Consider the following 13,195-nt stretch of genomic DNA (forward strand, 5'->3'; position numbering starts at 1 on the left):
AAGAGGCCTCAAAAAGGACTCAGGTTGAAAAAACTCCAAAATGGGGACTTTGGAAGCACCAGGGCATATTAGTGAGCAAAAATTGGCAACCAGCATAGTGGTACAAAACATATACCTGGTCAATTCATGTTCTGGAGCTCTGAGTCCCTAATTCTTTGTCACAAAATCCAAGAAAAGGTCCTAATGATTGAGTTCTCCGAATGGCTAAGATTTAGAGAAGTTTAATCCCAGAATATGAAACCAGGTCACTCAGAGTAAAATGAAGCAGAGTCAACTATCCTCACCCAAAAGTGTAGCCAAGGGTGGATCTTGGTTCCAGCAGAAAATATACATTCAGGTCTCTCAGAAGTAACACCAACTAGTATCAAAAGTTATTGTAAATCTAGAAATTGCCCAAAACAAAGAATGTATTATCATAAAATGTGGGCATTCTAAGTGAAGCATTGAAAGATTCAAGAATGTGAAAAGTAAACAAATGGAATTGAATATCTTTGCTACATCATTCAATATGGAACCAGTTGATGTACCTGATAACCTATAACATGAAATCATTCAGCTGCAAAGTGATGATGAGCTCAAAGCTAGATACAACACCCTCCTATTGTGTAGATTCTATAAATGTTACATAAGTAATGATGAATTTCTCACTTTGGGAAAGTTGTGAGTAGCAACACCATCTAATACCAGCTAGCATCACATGCTCCACCAAAGAGAAACGGTTTCAGCCATCATATTAATAGTGAGTTAACCATTCTCCAATTGATAAATGGTCAAAGGATATGAACAGACAATTTTCAGATGATAAAATTGAAACTATTTCCACTCATATGAAAGAGTGTCCCAAATCACTATTGATCAGAGAAATGCAAATTAAGACAACTCTGAGATGCCACTACACATCTGTCAGATTGGCTAAGATGACAGGAAAAAATAATGATGAATGTTGGAGGGGATGCAGGAAAACTGGGACAATGATGCATTGTTGGTGGAGTTGTGAATGAATCCAACCATTCTGGAGAGCAATCTGGAATTATACCCAAAAAATTATCAAACTGTGCATACCCTTTGATCCAGCAGTGCTACTACTGGGCTTATACCCCAAAGAGATACTAAAGAAGGGAAAGGGACCTGCATGTGCCAAAATGTTTGTGGCAGCCCTGTTTGTAGTGGCTAGAAGCTGGAAAATGAATGGATGCCCATCAATTGGAGAATGGTTGGGTAAATTGTGGTATGTGAATGTTATGGAATATTATTGTTCTATAAGAAATGACCAGCAGGATGAACACAGAGAGGCTTGGAGAGACTTACATGAACTGATGCTGAGTGAAATGAGCAGAACCAGGAGATCATTATATACTTCAACAATGATACTGTATGAGGATGTATTCTGGTGGAAGTAGATTTCTTTGACAAAAAAAGATCTAACTCAGTTTCAATTGATCAATGATGGACATAAGCAGCTACACTCAAAGAAAGAACACTGGGAAATGAATGTAAACTGTTTGCATTTTTGTTTTTCTTCCCGGGTTATTTTTACCCTCTGAATTCAATTCTTCCTGTGCAACAAGAGAACTGTGCGGTTCTGCACACATATATTGTATCTAGGATATACTGTGACATATTTAACATGTATATGACTGCTTGCCATCTGGGGGAGAGGGTGGAGGGAGGGAGGGAAAAAGTCGGAACAGAAGTGAGCGCAAAGGATAATGTTGTAAAGAATTTTTTTTCAAAATTAAAAAAAAATTTAAAAAAATAGTGAGTTAAGGGGCAGTTAGGTGGCACAGTGGATAGAGCACTAACCTGGAAGTCAGGATGACCTGAGTTCAAATCTGGTATCAAATACTTAACACTTCCTAGGTATGTGACTCTGGGCAAGTCACTTCACCCCAATTGACTCAGCAAAAAAAAAGTGAGTTAATTAAATGTTTGACCAAATATAGTAGACTAATTTTTAAGTTGATAATTTTGTATGGCCTATGAATAATGTTATAAATAACCAAATGACCCTTGGAAGAAAAAAGGTTCTCTATCCCTGTCCTAGACACTGAGACTATAAATTGCTTGGCATATCCAATCTGCATTAGTAAAGGGAGTTGACTCTCTGAGAATTCTCTATATTGAAGACATCACAGTTCTTGTCTAAAATTCAACATGGTAGGCAAGGTTTATTGAATTATATCATCCACCTCTTAACTCCCACATATTGCATCATAATAAACAAATGTGCATACTATATATGTGAATATTGTATGTGTACATAATTTTGGATAATTCTGTTATTACATTATTATATGCTGAATGTCTTTATCTATAGTATGTATATGGTTTATCTACATTCAATAGGAAATGATTTAGAGCTATATAGCTTCTTAGGACTTATCTAACCAAATATACTCATTTTACAGATAAAACTGAAATCCAGAGAGATGTCACACAAATAATAAGTGGTAGAGGTAGCATTTGAAATCATGTTCTTTGAGTCCAGACCTAACAACGTTTCCATTTCACACATCTTAAACAGTGTGTCAGTGTTTTCACATCCATTATGTCACTTAATTTCATATTGTTAGGGTCTGAAGGATCCTATAGCTATTAGATATTAGATATATATAAATTACAAAAATTAAATATCTATTAGATTTGGTAGTAAGTATAAGTAAAAATTTTTATTTTGCTAATATTGACTTAAATTTCCAGTAACTCAATTCTCTATCCCTTAAAATAGAGGAAATTGTTAGGATTTTCTTATGGCTGTTTTTGTTATGATTTTTCTAGTACTTAGAAAATGACATTAGTTATGTAAGAACAAACTAAGTTCTGACTTTAAGAAGAATAATGTGGGAAAACAAGATGATCCAGAAAGAAAATATTAGTTGAAAACAGCTTTCTGTTAATAACAACGATGTGTAGTACAGTTAAGAACTTATTGGCTGGAACTAGGATTTATTTTCCCATTACCTTAAATAATAAGCATCTTAGGTTCCTCTAACTGGTAACATGAAATATTCTACTAATTGCTTTAGCAACCTGAGGGCAAGATAGGTGCTTTTAATGCCTGTAATCTATTATTTTAAATGACCTAATGATCATGGTCACCATTTATCTTTCCAACTTCCTACTCATTGTTATGAATTACTAGAAACCAGAGAATCCAAGTTGAATTCAGGGGCCCCAGCTATCTTTGTCTATCCTGCCCAACAAATTTTCTAGTCCCAGCATTTTTATATTGTAAAAATGCTAAATCTCTGTATCATATTCTAGATATTTGTATTCTGTGTCTATTCCCCAAAATTATAAATTTTTGATGACATAGCTTTTTTAATTTATCTTTTGATCCTTCCTGGTGCCAAAAGATGATGATGATGATGATGATTATGATCAATGAATAAGTAAGTCACAGAATTTTAGAGATCATCTTGTATAAGCCTCTAGGTTTTACAATTATGGATAGCAAGCCCCCAAAATTTTTATTGCCTAATATTATCTCCAACATTTTGGACAATGTTTCTGTCAATATATCCTAAGATTACATTGGCCTTTGGGACTCTCTTTTCAGCTTATTAACTCACACTGAATTCTTAATGTATTTAAAAATAAACAACTAGATCTTACTCACATGAATTATTATACAACAATGGCTTTCCTATCCTCTATTTGTATAGATTATAGTATCATATAATGTAATGTTGAAAACAACTTTTTAAAAATGATCTAGTCTAATCCCTCATATGAGAAAATAGACCCAGAAATGTTGTCATTTGCCCAAGTTCATGAAAATATTAATTGGCAAAACTGAAATGTGAACTCAAATGTTCTGACACCAATTTTTTAGTCCAAATATAGGATTTTTTTAATCAATCCCTCTTCAATTTTAATACATCAGATTTGTACATTTCATTAAGACCTTTTTGGACTCTGTTTAGATCCAAAACATCATTTTTGTATTCTGTCATCCCAAATGTTAGCTGAATCCAATAATGTCATGTATGCCTTTCTCCAAATCTCATAAAAATGGCCAAGCTTTCAAGACCAAGCACGAAACCTTGCAGTATTCTAAGAGAAACTTTCCTCCAGGTTAACATTGACCCATTAATTCCCTTTTTGCTCATTCTGATCATTCACCCAGTTCCAAATCTATCTAAGTATAAAGTCCACATCACCATCTATCCTACAAAGATAACATGAGGAATTACATCAAATGCATTGCTTAATTCCAAATACATTGCGACTATGATACTATAACATTATATTGTTTGTTTTGTAGAGTAATTATGTCAAAAAAGTAATATTGTGAAACTGGCATCACTTGCTCTTGAAGAGCCAATATTGACTCTTACTGATCGCCCCTTTCTTTTCTATGTTCTCATAAACATTCCATTATTAGTGTGTGCAATAATTTTCCTGAAAATCAAATCCAAGAATTTTATTTTTGAGAGAATTATCCATACTTCCATTGTAGATTTTAAATCATTCACTCTATGTATCCTTTTTTTTCTGAATTCTTTGTAATCAGTTCTCATATAATATAGGATACAGCGTTCAGTTTTATTTTATCTACCATGAACTCTAAGTTGAAGGATTTTACTTTAGCAACCTTCCTAATGGTCAAAATTGATCAGAGGGCCAAGTTCCATTTAGCAGATGAAGAATCAGGAAACAATTCTAGCTTAAATGAAATATATATAGAATTGTTGCCATAAGCCCACCACTTTACTTTCACCTCTAATGTGTTTGTTCAAGTCATTTTGCAAACTTCTAATGTCTACCCTGAAAGAAAGCTACACATCTCTTCAGTCATCTGGTTAAGGGAAAATTCTTGCAGTTTGTGATATTAGGTCAATGAACAGCAGAATAGAAACCAAGTGCACTTTTAAAGATCCTTATACACATGGTAGTATGTAGGCCTACTTATAAGATAGAGCCAAGTGGAAAGCATCAGCTACTTCTCATGAGTAAAATAATATTTATTGGGGTATAGGGCTTGGTGAACTAAATAATCAAAATCAAACTCTGCTTTTTAGAGTAACAGGTATCAAACTAGATCCCAAACATCATTTAAACTACCACCAAACTGAGTAAATTTTATGGTCTTGCTTTTTATGACTGTAGATGTATACACTAGCTATCAAAATCACTTTAATTTGGAAGCCCATTCCAGGCCTGAAACAAAATATCCTCAAAGCTCCTATTACAATAATTTAACAGAAAGCAGAGACATCTTTTCTTTATCTATGACAACTCAATGTCATAAATACAGCTGCTTTTCATCCATAATTATATAAACAATAAACATGCTGCCATTCACTAGGATTTTAATAGTCAATACACGTAAGCAATATTATGATATAATGGGCTGCATCTGTATTCTTTAATCTTCTTCACTTTACTCTTCATCTTTGTCCTCATCTGAAAAATGAGGCACAGACTTCTTTGCCACCACATTGTCCAGTCTCTGCCCTTGCAGATAGGGGTTCACATTCTGAAAAATACATAGTTTAGTGATATAAAAAGGATCAATTATGCATAACACAGGAAAACATATGGAAGCAATGTACTATGATATGCCCAAAATGTGAGCAAATGACCCTATCTGTATAAGCTAGATCACTTTATGATGGCTTTACTGAAGGGTTCCATTAGTTGAATTATTATTTCAGGGTTCTAATGAAAATTTATGTTATTTACCTGTAGAATAGTTAACAACCAACCTCCTTCCTCATAATCTGGCTTGTTTTACCAATGCAATATGAATGTTTGGATGAATAAGCTTCCCAATAACCTAGCTATTGATCCCTATATATAGCAAATTTTCTTACTATGTTTCTGTGGACAGTTTTATTTTTTAATTCATCAAGTACTTTTCTGAAAAAATAGCTCTGAAGATTTATAAGCATACTAGAATTGAAATTAAAATTCAAAAGCTACTGAAGAGACTTTTTTCATTGTCACAAGTGATATTTTTCCATTCAAGTATTAACTTTAGTAGTGAAGTAGAGATGCATAGTGGGAGTCACTAGTACTTTCATAAAATCAGTTGGTCATATTGAAAAGCTATACACTTTGGAAAAAGCCTGTATTTCAATACTGGTCTCTATATTCTGTAATACTCCTCCATCTGGTAGCATGCTGAATGAGTCAAAGTTTTTCCATTGCTGCTCCAACTCACATCTATTTTGTAGTATTTTGAGTTCAAATAAGTAATTGGAGCCTTGCAATATTGTCTTTCACAGGAAGTAAAATTGTTGCAAAAGCTTTTGAAGATATTTGTTTATTGAAAAATCTTTCCAAAGACCCAACAAAAATAAGAAAGGAGCTTTGGGATTTTATGATTCCAGAATGATTACAATTCAATTACATGTAAAATTCACATGGACAAATTCACCAAGGCAACATTGCTGGAACTTTGTGTCCAAATAGGGCAACACACTGTTCAAAAAACCACATTTCCTTTCTAAAGGCTTCAGGTAGAGGTGCAATACTCAGAGCATTTAACTAAACATGATCCCTTGAATGCTAGATTGGAGGATCAGTTTTTGCATCTGACAGCTAAATGATTCAATCACGGGAAGGTTTTCAAGCTCTCCTGCAAACACTGTATCTTTTCTTGTTGGGGCTCTACTTCAAAGCAAGTCAAAAATGGGCTCAGAAATGAAACAGATCAACCTGATTGAAATTTGTGGAAATTCCTGCATGAAGGGTGATGTTATTTTTTTTAAAGTCACTTTCTGGGAAATCATTTTTCTAGGTAAATTTAAATGCTTTTAGACTAAATAAAGGGGAACACACCAATGTTAATTGAATATGTGTAAAGACTGAACAATGAGGAAGACATTTAAAGGTTGAATGTAAAGTGTTTTGCAAGTGAAAATCTGAATGTTTGGTTGGTTTTGGATGATCACATAAAGTCTCATGTAAACCATATGCAGCACTCTGGACTAAGATGGAAGTTTAGGGAGGTTACCACTGGCAATGGGTTTTTATGTGACATTTTAATGTTTCCCCATCTACCTAAACCCAGGAAGTACCATATTGAGGAGCAAGCGAGGAAAATGTAGTGAAGATTGAGAGCAGGAAAAATAACAGGAAGGGAGAGAAAAGGAAAAGGGCATTTATTTGAATGTTTTTTAAACCACCCAAAAAATTCCACTCCAATTCAATTTCTCCATTTGTGAGAATATTTCAGTTCTCTGTTAAAATTATCTTTTAGGACCCAGCAATTAGCAGATACAATCTGGGAAAGCAGTATCAAACACGAGAGACAGCATGAAAAATGGGTGATAGAACATACTGAATTCAAAAGAGGGAACAGCAGGGTTCAAATCAGATACTTGTGACCACAAGCAAGTTTACTTAATCTCTCACTTTCCTCATCTGTATAATGGGGATAATAATATCTACTTTATAAGTCTGCTATAAGGCTCACATGAGATAATGTAGGTAAACCTAGAAATGCTCTATAAATGTCAACTTTTTTATTATGTGTGAGCACTGCCACCCCCTCAGTTATGGTTCTGTGAGAGTTGCTAAATCTCCCCAGTATTCAATTTCTTCACCTGAAAAATGAGAATAATAATTTGTGTGCTTCCAAGACTCATAGGGTTGACATAAAAAAGAGATATGAAATAAAATAATACTAAAAGTAATATTTATATATCATTTTAAGGTTGCAAAGTGCTGCATATGCTATCTCATTTGATTCTCACAACTCTGTGAGGTAGAGAAACTTACTTTACAAGTGAGAAAACTGAGGTAAGGCAACAACTTACTATGGGCCAAGTACTTTGATTGACACTGCTTAAGTAATTTTCCCAGGGTCAAATAGCTGCTAAGTGTAGATTTAAACCTGCCTCACCTTTGGAAACCATAATTTGTCACCATTTGGAAACATGGAATCACTGAAATCCAAAGATATAATTTTAAATTTTGGAATATGCAGCCATTTGAAGGATAACCAAACTTTGTAAAATGTTTTTTTATCTAGCATCTTTCGTCTAAAGAAAGGAAGATACTTTCATAGAAAACTCTCTCTGAGATCAGAGATAAGATTAGACAAGAATTTTATCCCTATTTATAACCTGAAGGATTGAGACGCAACAAAGTTTGATTTAGCCTATGGAATACAGTGTATGAAGTTAATGGAGCCAGATCTAGCACTTGGGTCTTTACTTTCTTTTTTTCTTTCTTTCCTCTGAAATAAAAATAAGAATTGGACCTCTGCTCTTGATTTTTTTTGTCTAAAAACCCACAGTCTAGGCTAAACTCTTTGGGAGAAGTCTTGCTTTTAAACTAGTCCAGAATTTCTTTTTTCTGAATCATGGACTTAATGAGATGGTTAAGGTCTTCAATCAAACTGTGAAGGCCATCTGAATACTGATTATAAGGAAAGCAGCTTCTGTTACCCAAGGCTTCTGGCTTGAGGGCATGATCTTTGTCCAGAAGAACAGACAGTACTTGATACTAGGTCACATTGACCTTCATGGACATAAATTCTAGGCCTTTTCCATGTGAAGGAAGTTGAGGCTAAAATATAAACTCTGGCCAAAGTTCCAAAATTTTGGTATCTGGGTTTGATAAGGATAAGACCTAAGTAGTCACCCACTGACATTCCCTAAGTGAGAATAGAGGTGGTGGTGGGATAGGAATTGGAAAAAATTGAGGATCTTTTCTGAGTTATTTAAGGAAGGTGTAATTTATGTATCATGGAGAGTAGAGGACATGGAAATCATGGGCATCTCCCTGGTAAATCTCCACATAATGGCCAATTACTAGCACAGTTATAAGGATGTAAGGACCTGGAATTCTGCATCTTCCTCCACGGTCACTATTCCCTAGGCCCTTTTCCATCTCCAACTATAAGATTGCAAATGGATATTTTATTCATTCTCAAATGACAAAGATTCCTAAACAGAGTAATTAATTCTGCCAAATAAGATATTTTTTCTATCCTTTCAATATCTTATGAATCTTTCCTATAAAATCTGCTTTTGGAGTATCTGTTCTTTCTCAAACTAAGACAGAAGCTTTGGATCTTTGTGACATGGAACTGTGGAGGTAAATGATATTGCTGGACAGACTATACAACTCTAAGGCCAGAAGAAGGAAAATTCATCAGTAGTAAGGAAATAGATTAGGCAATATAATTCAGAACAATTTTGCAACTATTTTTGCCTGGCTCCCCCACTTTTGATAGGGCCCATTTGTCTTGTTTTTCTGCATTAAATTCCATGTGATATACTTGTGTTGTCATCATTGTTTTTTTTTTTTAATGCAACACAAAATAGGTGTTGACTAGGTAATAGCTGTATTCTCATCAAATTGAAAGGGATGATACTGTAAAACTCCTTTAAGGGAAAAATGTGGGATAACAAAACTTCACCTGTTCAATTTTAGAATATCAGTACTCAAAAATTTATTAAAAACCTAAGTCCATTCAGTTCTTTCAAGGAAATGTCATAATTGTCAAACAAGAACATAAACAGTTGAGTTCAACGTTAGATAACTAAGATGGAGAAATGGTGTTGAAATCTCCAAGCAGAAATAAATGTGATAGGTGGCAAATGAAATGGCTCAGGAAATTCTACCATAATCTGGACAGGAAAAGAACAGAAGGATTTCTAGGCAAATTGAAGGAAAAAAAATGCTGAATTTAGCTTTTCTAACAAAATGCTCATGTAAATTATTGGTTGAACCATCATATTTAGCCTTTGACTCTATTGAATTTTTTGTGTTTCATATATGTAAAGTATCTCTTTGCTGCATGCAAACCTATTACATGGAGACTTCATAAGGAAAAGCAAAGAACTGGGCTCCATCAAAGGTTCGTTGGCAGAGTCCATTTTAGTGGCTTCTTTGGGACCTCCCACAGTACCTAGCACAAATTTAGGTACAGAGTAAGCACTTACTGAGTTTTTAATGAATTGAACCTATAGCAGGTATGATGACTATGATTCTTAATACTGTATTCCAAAACCTCAGCAGCCAATTAGAGTCTAGTTCATACTTTCAGAATACGATCTCTCTTTATGTTGTACCACTCTCCTAATTTTTCATAAATACATATGCCAAGTCCCAGGATGCTTCAAAACAATCCAACATCTCACCATTTGTCAGTTTTTCAGATAACATCACATAGAAAAATAGTCAAGCAGTTAACTGTAGATTACCCTCTTCCTCCGTCTCTGTCCACCTTTCATCTTTTCATAAAAAAGCTTCTTGTTCTAGAGAGAGGGAAGGGGAGAAGAGAAAAAAAAAACAAATGCAGAAGTATGGATCAAATTTGGTGAATGTCTATTTTAAAAGCAATACTCTGTGTTTCCTGTGAACATTTGCATACACATATTTTGGAAACAAAACTAGATGAAAAGAATGTCGTGTCAGAAAGATAAACCACAAGAGAAAAGTTAGTGGTTTTTCAGCTTTTAATAAAGTCCTTTGGAGTGCCCAGAGGCCCAGCAGTGTCATCAACAATCATATAAATAGGAAAATACACTTTAAAATACAAGCACTAGAAACCAGTCTAGCACAGATCTAGCGCCTCCCCATGAAAAGATATGGGTGGAACTAGCCATTGGAGTTTGGGAATGTTTGGGGAGAGAGTGAAAATGAGAATGGTGTCTAACTCCCTTTTAATAAACTGCATAAACTAATTGCTTCAGGGGTGTAGTGTTTGATTATTTGTAACAATCCTCCAAGTAAATAAATTCAACATCATAACTTCTGCAACCAATCCATCTGTAGTTTTAAGTTAGTGCCCCCAGTAAAGATGCTAAGAAAACCATTTGGTCCATAACATTTTTAATAGAGTGAACCTTTTAAAAACTGCCAAAAAAACTTCTTGGCAGAAAGGAAAGTTATGTTGAGAAAAAAAAGTTCTGTTACCACAGTTTGTATAAGTGTTTCCACATACTGCTATATTTCAAACACATAGTGGAGTTGAATAAGCTCAAGAATATAGGACACATGCTCAACAGATTTTTCTTTCTATTATGATTATAAAAGACAGAAAACTTAACCTGTGAGTGGGATGGGAGAAGAAGAATGGTGGTGTTTGTGTTGGTTGTTATTTAGTTTAGTTTGGTTTTTTAAACGAAGGGAAAATAAAGTATAAATGAGGTGATTCATCTTATTCTAAATAAGCTTCCTTAACTTTGATAAAGGAAGTGAAGCATAAAGTTTTGGTGAAATACAAATTTATTCTCTGCTTGTATCCTTTTGAGTTGTTTGAGTATATATATTTTTAGAAATAATAGATGTGGAGACAAAAAATGACAAGTGCCAAGAATGAGCTTTGTACTTTTTATGTTCATTAAAATCCCCCTGATTCACAACACTATCTCTTGCCCAACCTCAACTATGCATGGAAGTTGTGCCAGGGAAGGAAAGGCAAAGAGCCCTTCCATCTGCCAAAGAGGGATGTTCTTGGCTGCAGTCACACTTGTCAGCTTTCTTGGGGAACAGTTCAATTTAATATTTGAAGAGAGAAAAGTCAGACATGTAGATTATCCCTCTAGGAATAAGTCTATTACACTCTTGGGCTCTTTAATTTTGCAGTTTGACAATTGCCTTCTCTATAAATGTGATGTTATTCCCAATGCCCAGAGTGGCACTAATATTAGCATCACCAGGCAGAAAATCATCTCAACATGAGTTTAAGTTAGCAATACAGAGGATTTAAAAAGGGATTATGTTGAAATAGAAATAAAATATCTTAATACAAATTCAGGAATTTTCAGATTAAGAACATCAGTATGATAGGGAATCTCTCTCAGCTTTGCAATTATGGTCTGCTGGAACAATAAAAGGCAGTGGGCAATGATTTTATTTCCATTGAGAAAAAATATCACAGAGCATCGTGGCATTTTGAAGTCACTCTCTTAGCTGTTACTTTATACTGTATTTTTCAGTAAGTGTCTTCCACTTCTGGAAGATTTTCCTCATTGGCACCTTCCTTTGACAGGCTGCATACTGCTATTAAAAGTCATTTAGTAAATTGTAAATTGAAGTATTAAACCCACTTCAATGTCATGACAAATGACCAACCAGTTTTGACTTCTTCAAACATGGTCAACTGAGTAGTGAGAGATTCAGTACCAATCTTGGGACTACCTTGTAAAGAATTACTTTCTCAGGATAAATGATCATGCTATGTTTATCAAATAGAGCTGTATACAGTGAGGAGAAACCAAGTCCAAACCATGGGTCATGCTAAGGGTATGTTTACTACCAAGAGTTAGGTGTAATGACATAGGAATCGGGTTGAGAGCAACTAAATTCTGGTAGTTTTAAATACAGATTGTATAGAGTTGAGAGACCAGGTTTGGTGGGAACTCGGGAACCCAGTCATGCCATAAACCCAGAAATACCTAAGCATAGTCCTGAGTAAAAGAGCAATGGCCATTTGAAAGAAGCAAGTTAAACTAAAGACAGCATAGTGATTTCATTGTTAATTTACGTTTGCAGCACTGAACAAAGGGGACTGTCCTCATCTAGCCCATGTTCACCCTACCATTTGCTTTGTTTTACTGAAAATGCTCAGGAGTCATCCAAGGTGCTGATCAAGAACAGTGCTGCCTCTTTAGAAAGGGCAAATACTTGTTTTCCTAAGTCAAAAAAATTTTTCCCCTGAGAAGTATATACAATTCAAGGATAAGAGGGGAAGGAGTGTGAAATTTATAAGAACGAACCACAGATTTCAAGTGTAAGTTGTTTAGCATCAGAGTGTGGCTATTTATTTCTCACAGAACAACTCCCTCCTCCCCTTGTTTGTAGACATGATAGACTCCCAAAAGATATTAGTGAAACATAAGTAGTAAAATGATACATTAATTTATTCAGCTTTTAAAGCTCTTTGGCCAATGTTTAATGGATGTCTACATAAAATTACAAAGGAGAATAAATAATTTAGTGAAAGGGACAAGAGAGATACTGATGTTCAGCTTAGAGATGCAGTGGATAGAGTAGTGAAATTAAGTAAGGAAGATATAGATTCAAATTCTGATTTTATCACTTAGTTATTAGGCATTGACCCTCAGCAAATCACTTAATATCTCTGAGATCTGGTTTCCTCATGTGTTTTAATTTTTGTCATATCATCAGAAAGTTTTCACGTGCAAAGTGTTTTGCAAACCCTAAATAACTACATAAATAATAATTTCTAACAAAAATTTATGAAAAAATAGTAAGTTATTATAGA

At 34.5% G+C, this 13,195-nt stretch overlaps 1 protein-coding gene across 2 annotated transcripts in view; it reads right to left on the reverse strand.

Moving 5' to 3' along the window:
• Positions 1-3,827: 3,827 nt before the first annotated feature.
• The window catches only part of LOC100917983 (neuroendocrine protein 7B2), a 62,837-nt gene continuing 53,469 nt past the window's right edge, over positions 3,828-13,195 (reverse strand). For both annotated transcript variants that reach the window (XM_023500167.2, XM_003755968.4), the window contains exons 5-6: positions 10,167-10,220; positions 3,828-5,482 (exon numbers count right to left, since the gene is read on the reverse strand). In XM_023500167.2, the coding sequence (XP_023355935.1) occupies positions 5,387-5,482; positions 10,167-10,220 (150 nt within the window). In that variant the 3' untranslated portion in view covers positions 3,828-5,386. The remainder of the gene's footprint in view (positions 5,483-10,166; positions 10,221-13,195) is intronic.

Source organism: Sarcophilus harrisii, chromosome 2 (genome assembly GCF_902635505.1).
Source record: "Sarcophilus harrisii chromosome 2, mSarHar1.11, whole genome shotgun sequence".
NCBI classification, from domain to species: domain Eukaryota; kingdom Metazoa; phylum Chordata; class Mammalia; order Dasyuromorphia; family Dasyuridae; genus Sarcophilus; species Sarcophilus harrisii.